This window comes from Amphiura filiformis, chromosome 16 (genome assembly GCF_039555335.1).
Source record: "Amphiura filiformis chromosome 16, Afil_fr2py, whole genome shotgun sequence".
NCBI lineage: Eukaryota > Metazoa > Echinodermata > Ophiuroidea > Amphilepidida > Amphiuridae > Amphiura > Amphiura filiformis.
This window is the reverse complement of record NC_092643.1, coordinates 48,906,735-48,931,839: the sequence shown is the minus strand read 5'-3', so window position 1 is coordinate 48,931,839 and position 25,105 is coordinate 48,906,735. Positions and strand designations below refer to the sequence as shown.

At 37.0% G+C, this 25,105-nt stretch overlaps 1 protein-coding gene across 1 annotated transcript in view; it reads left to right on the top strand.

Annotated features, from left to right (window-relative positions):
• The window catches only part of LOC140136119 (junctophilin-2-like), a 160,450-nt gene that overhangs the window by 118,581 nt on the left and 16,764 nt on the right, over positions 1 to 25,105 (top strand). The window contains 3 exon segments of the mRNA XM_072157825.1: positions 7,705 to 7,826; positions 12,065 to 12,117; positions 12,119 to 12,314. Coding sequence (XP_072013926.1) covers positions 7,705 to 7,826; positions 12,065 to 12,117; positions 12,119 to 12,314 — 371 coding nt within the window.

Below are 25,105 nucleotides of genomic sequence, written 5' to 3'. Positions count from 1 at the left end.
CTTCTGCTATTGTCTTTATGAATGTCATACAGAAAGGTCTGCTCCAACCTTCATTCTCTCTGCTTTTTCAATGGTTATGTATTTGGATCTATACACCTTGTGATGTAACTTGGTCTAAATACATTTTTACATTAGGTGTAAGCATGGAAGGAAGAGATAGCATAAGAAACTAAGATTTAGTGCATTGAGTAGTGAAATCTCAAGTTTGGTTTGGATGGGGAGGTGCATCCATGAATCGAAGCAGTGACCTGTCCCTGCCCATTGGAAACCTGCAGCATCATTTATACCAATACAATCCATGACTGGAACTCGCTACCACCACAACTAATCAGCATAACTAAACCAGAAAGCTTCAAAGTAGTAGTAACTAAGCATCTAAACAACCAAGAATAGCAAGAAACCACAGCGCAGATCACACATCCTGACCGTTTGACTCCATATTGGAGAGTTGAACAGTATTCCTCTCAAGACTCAAGACTCAAGACTCAAGTGGACCAATTGTTATACCAATTTTACAAGAAAAGGCTAAAACTATTGAGAATATTTTTGGAAAAATAACCCATCCATAAATAGACTAAAAGTAGTTATTGATATACCAAACTGCCAAAACTCCGACCCATGTTTGAGGTATACATCCCTGTGTGGTTATTAGTACTGAGCACACCCCCTCTCTCCTCCTTGGGATAACTGCTCCTTTTCAAATTCTTTGTTAATCAGTTAACAATGTGATGTTTAACTTCTGGTTGTCTTTACCATCATGGAGATGTGTTGGAAACATGTCAAAGTATAAAGGTGATTGCATCCAAGTGGTGATGTTGTTGACGTTCATCCCTGTAACCAGAGACAAGTCACAGCATGGTCTAAGTTAGGCATGAGATCCACGTCATCATTGGGACAGAGTCGACAGACAGCATGTGGTACATATATTTGCCTTCATGACCCCAACAAAAAGGTTGAGTTCATCACGCCTGGGATGCACTATCCAATTATGTTTTTTTGTTTAATATTTTGACAGTGTACACCACATATATCGGAACAGATACTTTCTATAAATTTTGGCCAACTTGTGTCGCTTCGCATAGTAGAATTTAATATGATTGCCCAAGTAATACTGACATACTATATTGTTTTAGTGTGATAGAAGGCTGTAAGATTCTTGAAAATTTGTGTTACGTGAAAGAAATTTGTTCAGAGAAGTCATGTTGAATTTGTACAGTAAGAATTTGATATGTGATGTATGCAGTAGGGTTGAATATAGGCAATGACCGATAGCATTGGCAACCTCTGCTTTGTTAACATCTGCAGCATATATTATTGACAATATTTAATCATCATGGGTCCATGAGAAGGTAATAGGCTGTGTGGTGAATGCATGGTGTATTATTTTCCAGACTGTCACATATTCAAGAACATGTAAGATTCCACAAGATTTGATCATGTCATCAAAGTGCTCTGTCTTTCTTACTGAACCCCTGATTGGTTAATTACAGGAATCATTGATTGGTTTACTCAGTTTATTTAGAACTAACCCCGTTCCATAAACCGCGACGCCTCTCAAATAGCGAACGAAGTCTACGCTCAGTGCTCACTTCGTTTGCTATTTCAGAGGTGTCGCGGTTTGTGGAACGGGGCTAGTTCAAATTAGTTTATTCTTAGCATATCTCTGCGTATCTTAGCATATATATTGCGTTAATACATCATAAAGCCCTCTTGTAACCCATCATGATAGTGATATTTTAGCTGTTAGTGCCAATGTGGTTAAGACACATTAAGAAGTGGACATAATTGGTAACATTTCCATTATCACAATAGCGGTGCAGCCGGTCCCTGTGTGAGTGGTCAAGCTTTCGTCAGATTTGTCTCCGACTTCATCAGTAATGATATTTGCATATTGTAAATATCGCTAGTTTAGATACATGAAGCTCACTCTTACATGTAATTCATTTGGAATATTCATAGATGGAAAAATAATTTCATGAAAAAAATCATTCTCAAACTTGTTTATTAATTCTTCCATTTTTAAGTGCATCTTAACAAATCTTAAGAAATACTCAAATAAAAAAATCTATGCCACTAGCTGGCATAGTCTCCATACCAGAAGCAATAATTTATCCACAGGCCAGTATTCTAAGCATACTATTGAATATAGGTCAGTGATCTCTGCCCCAGGGTAGATGAGACTATATTCAAATTTTATTACTGTAAAAGTTGAAATTTTCGTGGTACACCATTTTTGTGGTGCATATGTTCTTTTAATGTATAGTTCTATGTAAGAAAACACAAAATCGCCAAATTAAAAACAAGCAATATAGTTCATTATTATGTCTTCAGAATCTTGCCTCCTATACCTTTGTACATAACCCAGCTGTCTGATAAATTTGTGTATCGGTCACCTGGAGCTACAGGGTTTTTTCATATCTGTAGCCTCTTCATAGAGTGCATAGTTCATATACTTTATGTGTAAAAAGTCTTTTGGTGTGATTTTTTTGTTGTTAATGTGACAAGCCATGACCAAAAATCACATTTTTGACCAAAAAAACTAATTTTTGACCAAAAATCACATTTTTGACCAAAAATCACGTCAAAAATCATTTTTGACCAAGAGTCGCATTTTTGACCATTTTTGACCAAAAAATCATGTTTTTTTTTTTTTTTATTCTGAAGACATAATAATGATAAAATTGGACAGATAATTTGGCATGATACTTGAATTTATCAGTCTCGCTAGAGTTTTCAAATATCACGCTCGACTTCGTCTCGCATGATATTTGAAAACTCTAGCTCGACCGATAAATTCAGGTATCACGCTCAATCCATCCAATTTTATATCAAAATCGGCAAAGAGCAAAAAATTACACACGCAAAAATGACCACTTTTACAGTATCTGGTATTGAGCAGCTGTCTTTAGTTGATGACTTCAGTAAACTGCTAGCTATCTTCAGTAGACAGTGAGTGCAAAGTACTACAAGTTTGTGATACCTGGTAACTTAGTCATACAAGACCACGCAGGTATTCTGTATTATCAGTGTCAAGTTGTAGCTTATGCTATAGTGTCCCTTAACTCTCTCCATGCGGGTGTCGACTGCAGACGACAAGTTTCAAAAAAAATTTTAATTAAAAAATTGTCAATTTTCATGACAATATTTGGAATCAGCATGTAACATACATTAAAATGAGTACAAACAAGCCTAGTATTGGTTCAGTGGTTCTTAAGATAGCTCTTGATATTTTCAGAAAATATCTCAAAAACTTAGACATTTTATGTTGAACCCTATGGCCAGCAAGCAGAGCATTAATGGCAGATTACCAAAGTAAACAATATAGTGCATTTTAAAAGTACATTGCTTGACATACTTATGCATGCTATAGTTATGCATCAACTGCCTAAGCATTTATCTTAATGAACTATCATAATCATGATAATAGCTCCTGATTCCATTATAAAATATCTCAAGTATCTTATGTTACTGACACTATCCTGCCATATTTTACATAAATAAAGCCCTTGGTGCTTAATTTGCAAGCACAAACATTCCAAATACAGTACAGTGTAAATCACCATAATAAACTGGAAGGTTTAGAAAGTAATTTTCTTCAGACATTTGATGGAATTTAGTTTTATTGAAAATTAATCACGGAGGCAGTTGTCACTTGAAAATTCTTCAAGGGCACTTATTAGGAGGACACTAATTAGCCCGAATACAGTTTAGATTTAAAATATTAATTTGTAAATGCAAACGAGGCAATTAACATTTTAATATTAATATTTAATATTAATAAATGACAGATTTTGTTTATATTACATAACTTTTTAATTTTTTGCAAAAAATGACCAAATCTCTATTTTTTCTATTCATATCAGGAAGAAATTTGCCACCTGAAAGTATAAAGACAATTGTGGTCACTGGTCACCAGTATCTATAAAATGAGTCGGTTGCCTCAAACAAATTATTTTGTAGAGCTTACATTATTTCCAGTCTTCAATAGTTGAATGAACCCGACACAGCCATGACAATTATTTAATTATTAACTCCATGTACCTTAATTAATGATTCAATTGAAAGTTCCTATTGTGAAAGTCTTTGTTAATTAACGGGGTTTGGTATGTTCGACATGACTATCAATATACACATTATGCTTTGTGATTCAATAAATATAGGCCAGTTCATTGTGAAATGATGAATAGATGGATATAATCAGTCAACAAAATAATTACATTTGGATCGCAAGTCTGATGATGAAAATGTTATGTACTGCAGTTTACATGCAGTAGTGTCTACATGGTTGGACATAAGTCACTTATTAGTGGACTATACGTTGGATAAGGCGCTATTGCAGACGTAAGGTCCGGTAATAACTGACTTATGTCCGACCGTGTGGGCACGACTTAAGTCATATCTGTGGAGAATATTATATAAGCTACTATTTTTGTAGTGTTTTTTTTCTCCTCCAATTTTGTGGATCAATATGTGCCCGTGAAAAATAACAGCCAGCGGATATGTTAAATTTCTTATGTATTTTATTATATTGGATGCCAACATTCATGAATTTAACTCCTTGCAAAATATCTGTACGCAAAAATATTGGCGTATACACTAACACATACAGTATTTCCTTGAACATGTTGAATAGTCGGCCCTTCAAATAAATGCCCCACCACTTTTGTCAACCAAGATGTTTCAAAAATGCTGTTATTTCCATGCTCTATCTTGTGCAATAAGCTTACCAAGGTGCATACATGATCGCTAATGGCGATGGTAATGGGCAAAATCTGGTTGAAAACCACGAAGTGAACACGGAAGTCGTTGTTCCTAAGTTCATAGTTCGTCATTTCAGCATGTGTTTTAAAGCTTACCTAATGATTTTTAACGGGAATTATCATTCTAAAAATGACCTCTAATAAATGCCCCCCTTTTGAAAAATGCAATGCCTGCGGGGCGACTATTCAACGGTAGCTGTGATAAAATCATTCATTTGCAGCAAACTTGATTCCTATCTATTAAAGGCACATTAACAGATTTTGTGAGGGTAATTGACTTAAATTTTCAGCGTATGTCCTTATTTTGACTTCATTATGTGCTACAGTTGTAATTTAACATGAAATATCAAATGAAAGTTGCAACAACATGTTTATTTTGACCAAAGGAAAACCACATTTTATACAAATTATTGATACGATCACATTTTCAGATGATAGAAGGAACCTTCTATAATCTATGATCCAATAATATTTTACCAGCTCTTTGATAACTCACATTCTCATTGCATTGGTTAGTTTTTAGTAAAATATGTGTGTTATTCAAACTCTGATCTAGCTTACTTTATGCTTGCTGAAGCTCATGATAAACCTGTTGCAAACTCATGATTAGCCTGTTGCAAGCTCATGATTAGCCTGTTTCAAACTCATGATTAGCCTGTTGCAAATTCATGATTAGCCTGTTGCAAATTCATGATTAGCCTATTGCAAACACATGACTAGCCAGTTGCAAGCTCATGATTAGCCTGTTTCAAACTCATGATTAGCCTGTTTCAAACTCATGATTAGCCTGTTGCAAATTCATGATTAGCCTATTGCAAACACATTGCAAGCTCATGATTAGCCTGTTTCAAACTCATGATTAGCCTGTTTCAAACTCATGATTAGCCTGTTGCAAATTCATGATTAGCCTATTGCAAACACATGACTAGCCAGTTGCAAGCTCATGATTAGCCTGTTTCAAACTCATGATTAGGCTGTTTCAAACTCATGATTAGCCTGTTTCAAACTCATGATTAGCCTGTTTCAAACTCATGATTAGCCTGTTGCAAATTCATGATTAGCCTATTGCAAACACATTGCAAGCTCATGATTAGCCTGTTTCAAACTCATGATTAGCCTGTTTCAAACTCATGATTAGCCTGTTGCAAATTCATGATTAGCCTATTGCAAACACATGACTAGCCAGTTGCAAGCTCATGATTAGCCTGTCTCAAACTCATGATAAGCCTGTTGCTAACTCTTGATCAGCCTGTTGTAAACTCACGACTAGCCTGTTGCAAACTCTGCTAATTAAGTAACCTCCATGGTCAAGAGTGTTGTCTACTTACTTACTCTGCCAAATTTCACAAAAATGTCAGATATGCTGTTTATGTGAAATGGCCGACAATGTGTTACATTTAATTATAGCTGTTAAAACATTTATTTTGAACTCAGGAGGAGGTGAAATTCACAAATCAAGATGATATAAATGGTGCATCACTGAACTTATTAAACCCACACTAGAAGCCTCAGCAGGCTCCATTAGCCCATCTTTAAGGTCAAATTTGGGGCAGACAATTTAAGTTGAGTGTCTAGCAAGATTTCTCTCCGAAAATTAATCCCAAGGGCATTACCAGTAGCCTTTCTTTCTATCAGTACCTCTGATTGGTTAATTGCATATTATAATAATCTGAGTGACCAATCAAAATAGTGCTTTTAATTCTCTCGATAATTTTAAGCTTAATCCTGTCATCCTGCTGACTACTCTGATTGGCTCAATACATGATATAGTTTCCTTTGTAACCAATCAAGATAGTTCTTATAGACCGGTAGTGTCGATGGGGCTAATATGCCCTGGGAAGTGACTTCTTGGATTTACCACTTTTTTCAATCCCCTGAATACACATAAATTGTTTTTTTGGAGGTATAGCAAACCATAGATAGTGCCCTTAATGTCATTTATTGTTCAATGATTGGCCGTAGTGAAACTATACATTTACATAACATTTCCTGGATACAGTGATAAGCTGCTTATTCTGCTCAATGTCAGGGTTGCCAATTTTTCCTTAACCATTGGTTTCCTATAGGACAGGGAAACTACTGAAAATCGCAGGAACCAATGTTGAAAAGTTGCCCAATTTGGTTGGCCCATTGGTTTGTATTGGACAGGAAATCCTCAAAAGTCAACCTGCTCAATGTGGAACTATTAGAGTTGCCATAAGGTATCTTAACCTGTACAATTAGACTACTTTCCAATGGCCTGCAGCATGCAGAGCTTCAAAAAAGTTGTTGTACTTGGCTAAAAATGAAGCTGCTGGCTAAAAATGAAGCTGCTTGTGCAAGTATCAAAGGAAGACAATTTTGTATGGCATTTTCCTTTATTTGGTCAATTTCCCAGCCTTTTAAGTCTCCAGAATGTTGGAGTGTCCTTTGAAAATTTTCTGACTTTTTCCCCAACAAATTTCAATGAAAACAATGCAAAATCTGGGGCAGTCAGGCCCATAGAACAGGGTTTTTGTTGTTTGTTGCCTTACTAGGAATTTGGGTGCATTTTCATACTTAATTGCCACCCGCCTCTACCTTGACACAGTCCTTTGTGGCAACTCTAAACACCATCACCAAAGACCTATTTGAACTCCCAATGTACATCGAGGCTTCCTGTTAATAAGATTACTACATATGCTGCAGCATAACATAAAGGTATATACATAATATCATTCCTGTAGCTTTAATTGGGAAATTTTATGGTATCTACAAATATCTTAATCAGTTTTCTGTACAAGTTTGCCACTGCAGGATTCAAACCCTTCCACATTCCAGGATGGTTCATATCATAATTGTAATAGTTACAATACTTGAAGCAAGCAGTCATCTTCTACACAGCTTGATGATGTTATCTTGTAAATTACATGCAAGTCTAAAGATTTTTTTCTCTCTCTTTCAATTCACATTGTTTTCTCTGCAGGGCGGCTTATGCTAAAGAGAAGGGTGAAATGGCTGACCTAGCTGCGTCCGAGGCGAGAGAAGACTCCATCAAGGCGCGACTACGATCCAAGGAACTCACTGCAGCTTTGCCTCCACGTGGTAGTACGTATCACATTAAAGTTTTAATTAAGTAGTTAATCCAAGACATAAATGACCACTTAACAATCAACTACATAGTACATACAGGGTGGACAAAAAGAAAAATGACCACATTTATGCGTGTCTCCTTTATACAAATTGCGAGAGACTGCTGCTGCAATGTCACTGCACTGATGTTTAGAATTGACTCAGTTGGGTTTTAACTATCACCTTGGTTCTGGTAGGGGTGCAACTAGGGTTCTGAAAACTGATGTGTGGCTGGGTTTCTAAAAACAGAACCGGAAAATATATTTGGCGAAAAATAGTTGACTTTAACTTTCAAATGGTTTCTGCATGTTCAAGTACATGCGTACAACTAAAATGTATAAATATTTTTGGAAATATTTGGAAAAACCGCCCCTTCTCTAAACCAGGTTTATGGCCCAACCAATGCTGCAGTAGGAGCCTATGTATATTTACTGAAAAAATAGAAGCTCAAAATTAGCTTTAGCTAAGACTGAATTTCATTAAACGTCCTACCTTATCCAAGCTTTTTCCTCAATAATCGAACTTAGCGATTCCAGCTCTTTCCAGGAAAAGCCAGGATTAGGGGTTCAATCTAATCCCAGATGTACCACAGAATTCCAGCATTTTCCAGGAATAAGCCAGAAATAAAGAGTCAAAGGTTATCCAAGCTTTTTTCTGAAATTATTATTCCAGCTTATTTGGGATTATATTCTATATGAATTTACCACAGGGATTTTCCAAGGATTTTCCTAGCTTTTTATTCAAGCTTATTCTGTCTGGATTTACCACAGGGATTTTCCAGAATAAGCTAGCTTTTTCCTGGAAAAAAATCAGGTTTTTCTGGAATTATTCTGGAATATCCTAACATTTTCTTGCTCATTTTCACATTTGTTCTGACATTTGTGACCAATCTAGCGAAACTGAAAAGCCCAAAAATGCTTCCCAAGTCTGTTGCATACCCCCATACCCACCTTCCCACTAAAAAACCCCTCCTGTGAACAGGGGTAGCAAGAGCACAAAAAACAAGGGGTGCAATTTAATTTTTCTGGACCCTTTGGTACCTGCAAAATCAACATTTAAATGGTCCAATTAGAATTTAAGGAGTCCATCTGTCCAAAATTCTAAACTTTGGAACTTGTCAAATATTCCAGTGAAATTGTTAGTGTCATTGGCCTTATGAAGATTCAGAAGATTTACTGATATTTTTTTATTTTTTTATTTTTAATCAACGATTCTTTAAGTTATACTGATTTACGCCTGTACATCTTAAAATTAAGGAGTCCATACAGTTTTTATCGGACCCTTTGGTCACTTTCAACTTGTGATTTAAGGAGTCCAAAATGACCAAAATAAAAAATAAGGAGTCCCTGGACGTGCAGACTCCTTATTAATATTATGCGACCCCTGCCTGACCAATATTTCCGATTTCAAAAGAAAACTTGTATTGAAAGCTCTTTAGTTTTGACTTGTAACAAACCATATACTTACATAACCAGATAAATCTTACCTACCAAGGATGCAAGGAATATGGAATTAATATTTATAAATGCAAAGAGTAGTTTCTCCTGATATTTACTTGACTCTTTATCAGTTGTGTTGCTATGATGAAAACATTTGAATTACTAATGCCATTTCCTGTGACACAGACAAGATAAATAAATCATGTATGCCATCACTATGGACCACAAGAGCCTCATCCCAATGGTATAGTCCAATAACCTCAATTACATAATCATAGTGCAAAATTTGACCTCATGTTGCAGATTATGAGTTTTTGTACCCAAATTTTCAAAGGTCATTCAATGAATGTACAAATGTATTGGGATTTAAAAACTGTTCCCCTGATGATGAGCGTGTTGTGGATCCTAGTCCATCTTTATTTAAATCCAGACACAGTACGTACAAGGCCTGAATCCGTAACTGGCCGGAAACCTACCAGACACAGTACGATCGCTGATATTTGTGTGCAATATACAGATTTTAGTGCTTAAGGGATCAGATAGCAACGTTTGCACAGTATTTTTGTGGGACATTAGAGCACATCAGACACATCAAATTGTATTCTGAATTCGAGGAATGTCCTTCTGATATCAAATAATTAGGATATTTTGAAATTCATGATATAATACTAATTTTATGGCAAATTATTAAAATTTATATTTTTTATATTTTTGAGCATCCTTGGTGGGAAAATGGGACAACAATCAGTGAAATTGAGACACACATTGTTAAAATAAATACCCCTTCAGAGGAAACATTAACAATTTAAAGGGTACCAAAAATTGAATATACCCTGAAGAAAACCGTGGTTGCAGGACCTCAACTGAAGTAAATTAATGGAAACCAGTATCCACAGTATAAATGGCAAAATTGGAACAAGCAAACATACTCCGCCACACACACACATCACATTTTTTTATGGACACACATATTGGGCCAAAAAAAGTTTGTCAGCCTGCTACGCTAATTGCCTAAGTCATTTTTTGTAATTTTGAGAACAAAGAACAATTTCCTCAGACAAACCTTTTTTTGGCCTTGTGCATATATGTGGTGTGATCAAGCAAAATCAGTCTGAAGTCAGACATACTCAATTCTCAGTTTCTTAGAGGATTGTAAACAGCATTTGCAAAGCTACATTTTGCAGAAAATCCCATTGAATTTGGACAACCAGTTCAAAAGATTTGAGCAGTTAATGAGTTTCCAAAACAATAGGAAACAAAAGGATATACTTCCTTTGTTTGGCTATATCTCAAAATCAACATTTCCAACTTCCGACTGATTTTTCTTGATCACATCACATGATAGCAAGCAGGAGGAAATCCCGTCACAAACAATTGTAGCGTGACACCGGTTTGTTATGTTGCTTAAAGTAACAAATGTTTATGTACTTATTACTTCATGTAAACATGTTTACTAGAATATGTATTTGCAGATAGACGAGTGCTTTAGAGCATGAAGGTGAATATTCTATACTCCATTTAGTATAAGGTGGAATATGACCTACACCAAAATGTATGGACCTTACACAAATAGGGCAAAGGTCATGTTGCCAACTTTAACATACTTTAGTTATTAGAGAACATCTGCATCTTATTGGTAACATAATATATCTTGAACGAAGCGAGTATGGCGTTATTGGGGTTTAGCTGTGTTTCATTTTGCAAAAACAGTGTAATATTTTTTTAATCCAAAAAAGTCAGTGCTGTATTTTTCTGGAATAGGTAGTAAATCTGCATTGATGTACAATTCCAAAACCCAGATTAATATGGACTTCCCCAGCACATAGCAATGAACACCTCACAAGATATATGCACTTCCACAGCGCATACACACTTTCACTGCGCATACTATGATTATGAGCTTACATTGTGTATGAACTTGCCATGTCCAGATTAACATTATGTGATACGGATCACATAATGTGCATTAATGCAGATCTCGCCTACCATGTAGGTCCAACAGTCGTCCAATGTTATCTACAGAAATATAATCTGCCTCGGATTTCAATTTCATCTTCATCTTCTTTATCGTTCCTCTTTCCAAAACTTGCTTTGATTTTTTCAGATGTTACATACATCAAGAAGAAAGTAAAGTATTGATTGTGGGCTTTCTTTTTAAAATTAAAAAAGAACGTTCCTATAGGATTGTGACTTCAGATTTGTTCAAATTAAAGTTCTGCAGATCCTATAGATCATGGTCTTTATTTAATTGATCTTCCTTCATAGATTTCCTGGGGTCTCCCCGTCAGTCCAAAACACTGTCAATCCGAACCACCGTCAATCTGAACCACCATCAGTCCGAAAATCTAATTGAAGTTAGGGCTAGGGTTAGGGTTGACATCTTTTTCAATTAGATTTTCGAACTAACAGGGGTTCGGATTGACGGTGTTTCAGACTGACGGGGTGTACCCGATTTCCCCCTTCCAATGTATTACTATAAGTAGGAAAGCAATATTATTGAAAGGTGGTCATCTTTTCAGAAAATATGACTAGTAGGTGTAAGCTCTGGCTTTATATACAAGGTTTTCAAAAAGATGTTTAAGTATTATGAACCTGTAAGAATTGAGAACACAATTACATTGAAGTGAAAATATATTCAATTCAAACCACATTATTACCAGATTGCTTACATACTGTTACAGTTTTACTAACATTTTAACTATTTTTATTTCTTTTCCTCTTCCATTTCTTTTCAATCTCCTTCTATACCTATCTTCTTACCATTTCTCTCCAAAGGTGAAGGTGACATAAAGTTAGACCGCAAGAAGAGTGTCTTCGGTCGTCACATGGGGGAGCATGGACCGAAAGAGTCGGATGCGAGGCACGCTCGTCCAGGTCAAGCCTGGCGAAGCCCACCTGGCCGTTCCCTCGTCGGCACACAACGACAAACCCGGAACCTCCAACGAGTGGGACGGCAGGGGAACCACCGCGCCCTACGACTCATCCCAAATGCGACAGGCCAGTTCTACTGGGAACCTATTTGAAGGTATTGATCAATTTTGTTCCAAGTCAAGCATGGGATAAGATGGATGAAGAATTCAACCACCTTGACAATGGTGCATGATGGAATTGCTTGCATGGTTGCTTGATTGATTTTCTGCTTGATTTTAAGTTTTGCCATTTTGCTTGTTTGGATTTTTGATGCATAGTTGATAGGTTGCTTGCCAATGAGCAACAATGTGTTATGTATCACATAAAATATTTCATTTTATAGGATAGAATTCAGAAATTTCGTTATAAATTAGCCCACAATGTTGATCTAATGATTAGCGATATAGGATCCATGAAGGGTGCAAATAATATTGTGCATCTTGTAGGTTGCATTTAGCCTGCTTCTGTAGGATTTTGGATGAAGATTTTGTACAAGAATGAACAAAGTTTGCATGTTATACAAAACCAAAGTTTATGATTAAATCCTTGACATGTTAATTCTGATCTTTGTAAGCTGTCCCCCCGCCACTCCCACCTTCACCTCTGAACCAATCCTTTTCTCTCTCTTACCTTTAAAGTCACTCTTCTTATGGCCACTACATAATATTCTTATACCTCTCTGTAGATAGTTATGCACAGTTTGCTCAAGTGTAAGCTAAAAAATCAAAAGGTATTTTCACATATAGTGATTTTTTGTGTATTTTGTTAAGTAACCATGGTAACAGTTTATACCAAGACAGGTTGTGGAGGATGAGCGAGTCAAGCCCCAAGATCACCCTTGATATGGTCATTTTCATCACATTTTGCCACTTAGAATGTCATATTGGGCTATTCCAGTTAAAATCTATAGTCCATACAATCTCCCAGAAAGGCGGTGTAGACAGTGGTGTTGACAACTCTCTAGTCCGAATGCTCCTTAGTTCGAAGGTTCGCTAGTCCAAACACATAATTTACCATTCACTAGTCCGAATTCTGATAAAGGTTTGCTAGTCCGAAAAGTCCAGAGAACCTTCGGATTAGCGAACTTAATTTGGTTATCGGACTAGCGACCCTTCGGACTAGAGAACCTTCGGACTAGCAACCCTTCGGACTAGAGAGAAGTCATGAGTGGCATTACCCTTCAGGCTGAAACTAGTAGTAGTTGCAGCATTCAGGTAACCCCATTTGAAATTCACAATCCAAATGAAGGGCATGTCTTCCATATGGGGGGTATGGATTTGCAACTGGAATAATCCATTGGACAGTTTGTGCAGATCATTTTGCCATGCACTCTCCTTTTTTCAAAGATTTCCCCTTCAATTAACAAGTTTGGGTGGAGCATGATTACCCCTTCCCCACAAAAAAGCCCAAGAAAACAAATAAATCCAGTAAAACTACCCCAAGTCTGATACATGGATATGTGTTGTGTGGGTGCATGTATTTTCACTGTCAATCATGATGGTCTTGAATATGAATTTACAAAAAAAGTGGGTACACAGGAACCATGGAGGCACATTCCAGAGAGCATCATACAGCCTAAAAACTTAAACGTCCCCAATCAGGGTGCAATGTCAAGATGACAGTGTACCTGTTAATTATCAGATTAGAAGTCCACAGTTTTAATATTTAAATGTCACAATGTATGTTCTTACCTTGCCTATGTAAAAACAGGGGGTCCGCAGATGAGTATGAGTAGGGGTGTGTGTGTTTTGTAGGATTTATGTATGTTTGTTTATGTCTTAATATTTTTTTTGGAGGGGTAGGTTCGTGGATAGGTAGGTGGGTCTTGTGTCCCTCGACTGTTCAAAAATTTGTGACTCACTTCAATCGCCGTAACAGATAAACCACAAATTTTTCCCAACTGGGTTCATTTCTCATAACTCACCAGCAATAGGGGGCTGTGCCCCCTCCTTTTGGCATGCCACTGGTGGGTGTGTAGATGTGGGTATACAACAAAATCAAATATATCTTACAGTATTCACACAACTTTGATATGAAGTGTAACTCAAATATATAAGTGATGTATGTAAGCAGGCTTGTACATTAATTAGATGTAGTGTGTTGCCCTAATATATCAAGCATGTGCAAATTACATTTTTTTGTCTAAGAACATCCTCTATCATCATGATCATGCTGCCATGATTGGTATTGACCATTCAGGCATCGACCTTCATTGTCCTCTTATCATTGCATCAAGCGGACATTGTATTTTCCCTTTTTCAACACTAGTCGTGTTCAGGCGGTCATAGAATTTTTGCGGATTGACGTGCTCAAGACTTGCAGTTCCTAAGGCAATCCCAAAGTGCGCTTCCACACGACTCAATTGAAGCCATGAATCCTTGAGTTTTGCAAAGCCTGATGATGTCAGCTCTGAATTATAACCGGAAGCTCACTCTGACCCATCCTGGGGCACGCTGAATTGAGCCGTATTTGGAATCAAAAATGCATCAATATGAGCACAAATAAGCATAGTATTGGTTCAGTGGTTTGAGATAGCTCTTGATATTTTGAGAAAATATATTAAAACTTTTGACTTTTTATGTTGTAGCCCATGACTAGCATACAGAGCATTAAGCAAAAAAACCCTGCATGTGGACATGTCTTGTACAGCCTAGCCTACAGTACAGGTTCAGTGGTTCTTGAGATAGCTCTTGATATTTTGAGAAAATATCTTTAAATTTGGACTTTTTATGTTGAAGCGTATGGCTAGCACGCAGAGCATTAAGCAAAAAGCCTCAATGTGGACGTGTCTTGTACAGCCAGTGTCATTATCCTGTGATTAATAGATAAAGTAGTGGCAAGTGTATTACTCCATGTAAGCGCAATTCTTGTTATTCCTCGCATGGATTAATTCTCTGCTATGGTCAGCGACCTCAAGATAAACTAGAACAAAAAAGCAAGCTGTTGAAAGGTATAATTAGGAAGCCATGCTTACATAATCAGTCCATCATTGAGCAGGTGTCGCACGTATGACCCAAGATGAGTTTTGTATTCGATGTGATTGATTCCCTTCTTGATTAGTTAGGGACACTGTCTACTGTAGCAAGTTTTATTAACATGAAAGAAGTGTCTGGGATTTATCTTCACACTGGATGGAGTGTCTTGTTTGTAACTTAGGTTAAAGGCAGATATATAGAACATTAGAACATGTGTCTTTTGAGATTTGAGGTTCAAGTTTAAGGTAAAAAGTGATGATGGGCTTAAGAGGCACACTGAATTGAGCCATATTTTGAATCAGCATGAAAAATGCATCAATATGAGTACAAATAGTATTGGTTCAGTGGTTCTTGAGATAGCTCTTGATATTTTGAGAAAATATCTTTAAATTTTGACTTTTTATGTTGAAGCCTATGGCTAGCATGCAGAGCATTAAGCAAAAAGCCCTCTTGTGTGGACATGTCTTGTACAGCCAGTGTCATTATCCTGTGATTAATAGATAAAGTTGTGGCAAGTGTATTACTCCATGTAAACGCAATTCTTGTTATTCCTCGCATGGATTAAGTCTCCGCTATGGTCAGCGACCTCAAGATTAAACTAGAACAAAAAGCAAGCTGTTAACCCCATGAGAACTACCTGCCTATTGGTCAAAAAGGAGTTTTCATTATCAATTGGACCAATCAATAACATTGTTAGAATAATTTCACCACACAAAATCCCAAAGTGCGCGTCCACACGACTCAAATTGAAGCCATGAATCCTTGAGTTTTGCAAAGCCTGATGATGTCAGCTCTGAATTATAACCGGAAGCTCACTGTGACCCATCCTCGGGCACGCTGTATTGAGCCGTATTTGGAATCAGCATCAAAAATGTATCAATATGAGTACAAATAAGCATAGTATTGGTTCAGTGGTTTGAGATAGCTCTTGATATTTTGAGAAAATATATTAAAACTTTAACTTTTTATGTTGTAGCCCATGGCTAGCATACAGAACATTAAGCAAAAAAGCCCTTCATGTGGACATGTCTTGTACAGCCTAGCCTACAGTACAGGTTCAGTGGTTCTTGAGATTGCTCTTGATATTTTGAGAAAATATCTTTAAATTTGGACTTTTTATGTTGCAGCCTATGGCTAGCACGCATAGCATTAAGCAAAAATCCCTCTTGTGTGGACGTGGCTTGTACAGCCAGTGTCATTATCCTGTGATTAATAGATAAAGTAGTGGCAAGTGTATTACTCCATGTAAACGCAATTCTTGTTATTCCTCGCATGGATTAATTCTCCGCTATGGTCAGCGACCTCAAGATAAACTAGAACAAAAAGCAAGCTGTTGAAAGGTATAATTAGGAAGCCATGCTTACATAATCAGTCCATCATTGAGCAGGTGTTGCACGTATGACCCAAGATGAGTTTTGTATTCGATGTGATTGATTCCCTTCTTGATTAGTTTAGGGACACTGTCTACTGTAGCAAGTTTTATTAACATGAAAGAAGTGTCTGGGATTTATCTTCGCATTGGATGGAGTGTCTTGTTTGTAACTTAAAGGCAGATAGAACACGGGATAGAACATTAGAACATATGTCTTTGAATTAATTTACTATTTAAGACGCTTGTGTTTCAGGTGACAACTCTCTAGTCCGAAAGTTCCCTAGTCTGAAGGCTTCTTAGACCGAAGATTCGCTAGTCCGAACACGTAATTTACCATTCGCTAGTTTGAATTCTGAAAAAGGTTCCCTTGTCCGAATATCGGGTTCTCTTGTCCGAGGGTTCGCTAGTCCGAATAATAAATAGGTTCTCTAGTCCAAATATATAATACGGCTCGCTAACCCTTATTCTAACCCTAAACTTTTTATGTTGCAGCCTATGGCTAGCACGCAAAGCATTAAAAGCAAAAAGCCCTCTTGTGTGGACATGTCTTGTATAACCAGTGTCCTTATCCTGTGATTAATAGATAAAGTAGTGGAAAGTGTATTGCTCCATGTAAACGCAATTCTTGTTATTCCTTGCATGGATTAATTCTCTGCTATGGTCAGCGACCTTAAGATTAAACTAGAACAAAAAGCAAGCTGTTAACCCCAGAGAACTACCTGCCTATTAGTCAAAAAGGAGTTTTCATTATCAATTGGACCAATCAATAACATTGTTAGAATAATTTCACCACACAAAAAATGGGGGGTGAATTATTTGCAAAACTCCATTCTGATTGGTGATTAAAATGAAGCTATCATGTAATTGACCAATCAGAGGCAATGTTAGATCAGCAGGTAGTACTCAGGGGGTTAAAAGATATAATTAGGAAGCCATGCTTACATAATCAGTCCATCATTGAGCAGGTGTCGCACGTATGACCCAAGATGAGTTTTGTATTCAATGTGATTGATTCCCTTCTTGATTAGTTTAGGGACACTGTCTACTGTAGCAAGTTTTATTAACATGAAAGAAGTGTCTGGGATTTATCTTCGCATTGGATGGAGTGTCTTGTTTGTAACTTAAAGGCAGATAGAACACGGGATAGAACATTAGAACATGTGTCTTTGAATTAATTTACTATTTAAGACGTTTGTGTTTCAGGTGACAACTCTCTAGTCCGAAAGTTCCCTAGTCCAAAGGCTCCTTAGTGCGAAGGTTCGCTAGTCCGAACACGTAATTTACCATTCGCTAGTTTGAATTCTGAAAAAGGTTGGCTAGTTCAAATATTGGGTTCTCTAGTCTGAGGGTTCACTAGTCCGAGTAATAAATAGGTTCTCTAGTCCGAATATAGAATAAGGCTCGCCAACCCTAAACCTAACCCTAAACCATAATCCTGACACTAACCCTTATTCTATATTCGGACTAGCGACCCTTCGGATTAGAGAACCTTCGGACTAGTGACCCTTCGGACTAGAGAGAAGTCCATTGTGTTTTGGGATTTGTGGTTCAAGTTTAAGATAAAAAGTGACGATGGGCTTAGAATAAGGCAAAAAAAAAATGTTTGGTTGCCCTTCCAAGACAAAAATTTGGAGGGTCGGTAGGTCGATCCTTTTTTTTTCATGGGTTCTTCCTTCATTTTTCCTCCATTTTGAAAAGGCAAGCATTGACAAATGCTTGATCATTTTATGGTAAAAAATTGTGTGATTTTGGAGTAAATTTAAATGGAAATACTGCCTGTTTTTAATCAAATATGCATTTAATAAATAAAAGGAGTGAATAACAAGTATAAAATGTCCTTGATACTGTCCAAATTTAAGGTTTCTTCTAAAAAAGTGATTGGAAAAAAGAAAAAAAAAACCTGACCCAAGATTTCTAATTTTTTTGGGTCGGTCGCTGAGGGCAACCAAACATTTTTTTTTTGGGCCTTCATTTGTCAATTCTCTGGGTTGATGACTGAGAAAATTATGTGTTAAAAGTTTTGGACTTTGCAACAAGATTCTTGTTGCATCAAGACTGTGCAGTTGTATCAAAATTAATTTTAGAACTTCGGAGCACGATCTTGCCACAATGGCCTGGTACAACGCACACTGGTACCGATATGCCGTCACGCTATGGTACAGAACCAAAGTTGAGTGAAAATATTTTTATGTGCCCGAAACTATTGCAAACTTTTCAGTTGACACTACAAGCATAACACAAATACATGCACAGTGTAGATAACTGATGGATTTAGTCTTTTCATGCCCTGCGTTTTTGCCAAAAGCATGAAAATTCAGCCTACTTTTGGCACATCTCAACCCCCTCACAGTTCCCTGCACTGTTTCATTTCTATTCCATCATTGTTATATTTGTAGTAGCTGCTTGAAACACAAATAGTGCGAAAATTGGGCTATTCCATTTAAAATCCACACTACCCCTGTGCAAGATTTAACTTAAGTCCAAGTTGCACAGAGGGAGTAAGAGTTTTGAATAGAAAAACAATTCGGTAGCTTCCATTTGAAATACTCACTCCAGTTGTGGAAGATATAGGGTAAAGCCATTGTACAGAGGGAGTGTGGGTTTCAAAGTGATTAACACTGACCAATTACATTTGAAAAACATACTTCCCTTGTGGAAGATATTCCCAAATCTTCCACAGGGGTAGTGTAGATTTCAACTGGAATAGCCCATTTCCACTTTGACAGCATGTCTGAAACAATTTGCCAGGAAACAAAAGTGTTCCATTCATTCTTCTTTTTGCATGGTAGCTAGCTGTTAATATTCAGAGTGTTAAATTGACTGTGTTCCCAGACAGTTAAATTTGAATAGGGAAAGTAGGTCTTATCCTTCAGAACAACTTAGCCTTCTTTCAATCACGCTATGAAGGAATGAGTTTTTTAATAGTACTCGTATATCACATGTACTCTTCTGTCAGGACAACGTTCTGTAACCTCAGTATGTTGGTACATAAAAATAAACCTTGCTAATGTTGGGTACAAAACCTCATACCCCAGGACCTCCTACTCCACAACTTGAGGTTAACTCTTGCCCCCCTGTTGCCCCCCAGTAAAAACCAAAAAACACAAAAAAATAGCACTTTTTGCAGCAATTTTTTGATTTTGCCCCCTGAAATTCACTTTTCCCCTCAATGCCCCGAAAAAAATTCCTGGTGCCGCCACTGATCATAGGTGCATAGCAACAATGTGACTGATTAATTCTATAAGCATTAGGTAATCCTGGCTGCGATGATCAATTGTGGAATGTCTAGGGTGTGCGTTCATAAGCTGCAAAGTCCATGTGTTGTCTTTAAATGGTTTATGGAATGATATGGGGCTGTAGCCCCCTTTGCCCCCACCCCTTGGCTACGCCACTGGCACAAACATGCCTAGTATTATGTCAAAACCAACTTTGACAGTGAAGATGATAATTATTTTATATATTCAGTTGTACATACAGCAGGTGCGAGACATTGGTTAAAGTGTTGCTTCATCATTTTGAAGTCACCCCTGGGAATCAAGGCAAGCTACTGGGTAGCAGATTTTTACCAGGTTATAGCGATAACCTGCTTAAGCAGTGTAATCCATTTCTTCGTAAACATGTCAGCAGCAAATAAGGAAAGAAGCAAAGAGTTTTATTTTGCCATAGTAGTCTGGTAACGGTATAGGTTTATGTCTCAAGCTTTTTATAGATGGAAACACGATAAGCCGTATGGTAAATCCAAAGCTTTTGTTAATGTGGGAGGGAGGGAGTACCTGGATTTTGAGGACTTCAAATAATCTGTGTTGGCCTATCTGCTGTCTTGTTATTCCTCACACACAACCTGGATACCTTTAATTTAAGGAAGTATACTTAAGGAAGTATAGTACAGACTCAGCTATTGGAAATAGGCCATGTTGGATTGTTACACATGGGGACCAAAATATGGCCATATTGGATTGTTATACATGGGGACCAAAATAGGCCATATTGGATTGTTGCATATTTGGATTGTTGCATATGGGGACCAAAATATGCCATATTGGATTGTTACACATGGGGACCAAAATAGGCCATATTGGATTGTTGCATATGGGGACCAAAATAGGGCATATTGGATTGTTACACATGGGGACCAAAATAGGCCATATTGGATTGTTATACATGGGGGCCAAAATAGGGCATATTGGATTGTTACACATGGGGACCAAAATAGGTCCTATTGGATTGTTATACATGGGGGTCTAAAGTAGATCATATTGGATTTTTGCACATGGGGACCAAAAGAGTATACATTTGGCATTTTTTCACTAGGGTCAGAAATAGAAAGATAATTGGCATATCTTTAAGTTAGTGCGTTACAAAGGTATGGGTATGTGGCACAGTGGTACAGGCTCTACGTATGTGTGTCTTATGTCTGTGTCATGTTTGTGTGTCTGATTTGTTTTACGTCTGTTGGACTTGCCGTTTTTCTGTTATGTGTATTTGTGGGGGTGTGTGACTTCTTTTTTTGACGTGTACGCACTACGCACATAATAGTTTGTTTTTAGTTATTTTGCATGATGTGGCCATGCAGTAGTGCATGATATAATTTGCTTGGTTTGCTCCCCAGGGGGTACTTAGTACAAATGACCATACGGGGACATGCCGCTAATATGGGTAGCATTTTCGGCCTTTGGTATATCAATGACCCCTTTTTCTAAGCCAATTGGTATATGAATGGGTCCTTTTTTCAAATTTTTTTCAATAAAAAAAAAAAATAGCCCAATTTTGCCTCAATCTAGCTAAAATTTGAAATTTTCCAAAAAAATTGAGAAAATTTGTAAAAACTAAAACAATTTGGGATAAATTTGGTAGAAAATTTTGACTTTTGGTATATCAATGGGTCCAAATTTCTTGAAAAATTGGTATATTTATGGGTCCACTTTCAAATTCTCAATGCACGCGTACCTACCAAAATCAAACTTGAGTACTTGGTTGCAATAATATTGAGACAATTTGCACTGTTTTATTGAAAAAAATTGTCCAAATTGCTTCAAAAGGGGCTCATTGATGCTAAATACCAGAAAATGTGAGCTATGTTTGTGGCATATCTCTGCATGATCATTTCTTCTTGAATAAGGAGTACCTTACAAAAAGCCATTCGCCTCTGTCTTGTCATTTTAGGGAACAAGGTTATAATCAAAGACTGATGTCAAAAGACTAGTTTGTGTCTGATGTTAGGACAAAGGCACAGTGTGTTGGTTGCTGACCTGCACAGACGTATGACATTTTGGTCTGGTTGATAGGATGTCATATGCAAACTAGTCTTTTTATTATTTTTAATTCGGTCTTGAATGATAGGCAGCATTTCTTTAGTAAATAAAAGGTAAGCTATTTTAAAAGATAAGGTGGCAAGGGCAATAATTCTCATCGATGTCATGACCACTGTCACATATCCTACAAGTCTACACAACTTATAAACAAAAACTTGTCAATTTACTACACTTGTACCATGCCATTATTATGTTCCTACATTGTGTACACCAGGAGCCCTGCCCCATAATAATCAATCAATGTTAGCTATATATTTGTGGTTGGAACAATATTTCTTCATCCAGTATTGATGGAGACCGGGGCCTTTAAGCTTCATGTCTACTGGCAGTATTTATGCTTTACATACAGCCATATAGGATCGCGCATGAACATAAAGTTTTGGGATAGTGTCCCAAAATATTGAGGGGTAAAAGGGCTATCGCAAGGACACCTGACCCAGTGCTAGGCATGTTTGCATGCATTTTTCATGCCAATTCCAAATATGGTAATGAAACTTTACAATTTTGCCATTTTTGAACAATTGTGTACAAATGTGCACATTGTCGACTCCAGTTTCATGCACATGCACATTGCTAGAAACCCTCAAAATTGTCTTATATGTCATAATATGTGAGAATGGTTTTTTTCTTTAGCTACACACACTTGGAAAAGTCATATATCTAATGATTACATTAAGTAAACACTTGATAACTCTCTCAGGTCACAGGAACAGTGGGTTGCAGGTGACAGGTTTCAATTTTATTTTTTATTTTGTGCAATTCAAAAATATCAGAATTGTAAATTTTCATCACCATATTTGGAATCAGCATGAAAAATGCATTAAAATGAGTAAAAACAACAACTTTTGATATTTTGAGAAAATATCTCAAAACTTAGGACTCTTTATGTTGAAGCCTATGGCTAGTGTGCACAGAGCATTAATATATAAATAATGATAAAGTGAATCACCTGCCACCATGTTCAAAGTACACAACTAGAATGATCTTTAGAGCTACCTTTATTTGCTGGCCATATATTTCAAAACTTTCATTTTGTCTTACAATTTAGTAAATAAAATTTAATCAGGTTGCTTAAAAATGATAGTTTATTGTTAAACTCAATTCTTTGATTAAATTGAATGAAAAGGGTTCCAGAGCTTTTAAAAGCCCATTCAGTGATTTGCTCATCCGGACAATCTTAAAAATCATTGAAATTCAGATTTTGGTACCTTTGTCATTGTCATAGATGTGCTAACATAGCCTGCTAGCGGTTCAGCCAAAAGCCGCTTATTTAAGACAAAATAAGACATGAATCTGTAATTTATATACTGACAGTATATAAATTAGCTACATGTATTTGAATGAGGCCTCAACTTCATTAATACTGCTGTTTTCTTTGTTTTTTGCCAATTTTTCATTTCAAAAATACCAAATGACAATTTGAATGACTTTTCCTTCACTTTTAAGCAATTTATAAACAATTTAAATGTTGTACACTTTCGCTGGGATCACTGAATGGGACTTTAAATGCTGATTGATAGAAGAATACACTTGTGCAAGGTAAATGTCATTGCCACTAGTTCCAGTCTTTTTATTGAGTGAGATGTCAGACAGTTCATAGAAGAAACTGTGGATGGTTCTATACAATGCAAATAACAGAGTACATATGAGACAGTGAATCCACATTAATGTACATCTGTAGAATCTGGATCAATTTAGAATTTCTTAGAATCTTAGTATGCACTACATGTATGTTGCTAACAAACTTTATCAGTGGCGCTTGGGGTACTTTGAACATTTTTCGACGGGGTGTGCAGCTCGAGCTCTCGAACCCTTACCCAAGCACTTTGTATTTCTTTCGTAAAATATGGCAGACGGCCAGCAGAATTACAGTACACACACACCCCACACACACACCTACAGGTTTTAGCTGCCAAACAGGGACTATGTCCAGGCTCATTGAACACGGACATGTTTTTTTTTAAAATTTTGACTGTTTTACCTGTGACAACCACTATCTTGAAGGCAGCAAGCACCTTTTGTGTAGCAGGCTTGTCAGATCCAGTGTAGATCCATATAGATGCACAGGGGGTACTCAGTACAAATGTCCATATGGGGATGTGTCGCAAATATGGATCTCATTTACAGGTCTCTGGTCTAACAATGGCCCCCTTCTAGGTCAATTTTGGCATAATCTATGATTTTGGTAACCAAAAGAAACTGGTATCCAAATTTCAAAATTGTGGAACAATATTTTGCAAAATTTTGTAGTTTGGCAAATCGAGCCTCTGCCATAAATTTGGGTCAAATTTTATAATAATTGGTATAAATGTAAGTCCATTTCAGATTCTTTTAGGTATGCCCCCCCCCCAAACCAAACTTGAATACATTCTTGGGATGCATAGTAGAGCATCCAGCATGGCAAGCACTAGGATCCACAACATGCACATCTATCAGGGCACAGTTAGTTAACCCCAATACATTTGCACATTCATTGAATGACTTTTGATAATTTGGGTACAAAAACTCATACATTGCAACTTGAGGTCAAAATTTGCACTATGATTGTTTCATTGAGGTTATTGAACTATGTCATTGGGATGAGGCCATTGTGATCCATAATGAAGGCCACATTGATGCAGTTCAGCTGTCTAGTGTAGATAGCTTCATGATAGGGACATTACCTGGGAGAAGGATAACAATTGATGATATTTCATCAAAACTTAAGCAATCGTTTAGTTTAGTGTACTGTTCCTTTTCACTAGGGATAAAATGGGCAAACAAAATTTCATTCAGATGAAGTAAAAGTAAAACAATATCAGCAGGTTGTCAGCTGGTGAGTCATGGATATTACAAAAGGCACAATCACAGCAGCCAACAGTCTGTATAAAACAATAAAATACATAAAGAAATACACATCACAAAACCTCAGAACTTTAGAATCAAGTATGCTAGACCTTTGGTGTTTTCAGTATATGATAGCCTAAATGTTTGCATAGGCCTATAAGGTAATAATTATAGTAACCAAATTGTCAAAAATACCTCCTTTGGCCCCCATGGAGCAGATCATGTCACAAATGTACCAAAATGTTAAATATCAGTGGCTTGGCCGTGGAGGGGGGGGCTTTGGGTGCTGAAGCCCGCGCACTTTGTTAAAATCATGTAAAATCAGCCATTTTTGGCAATTTTATCCATTAAGCCACCTGCACAACTCTGAAAACCTCTCAGAGCCCCCCGCAGGTAAAAATCCTGGACACGCTGGTGAATA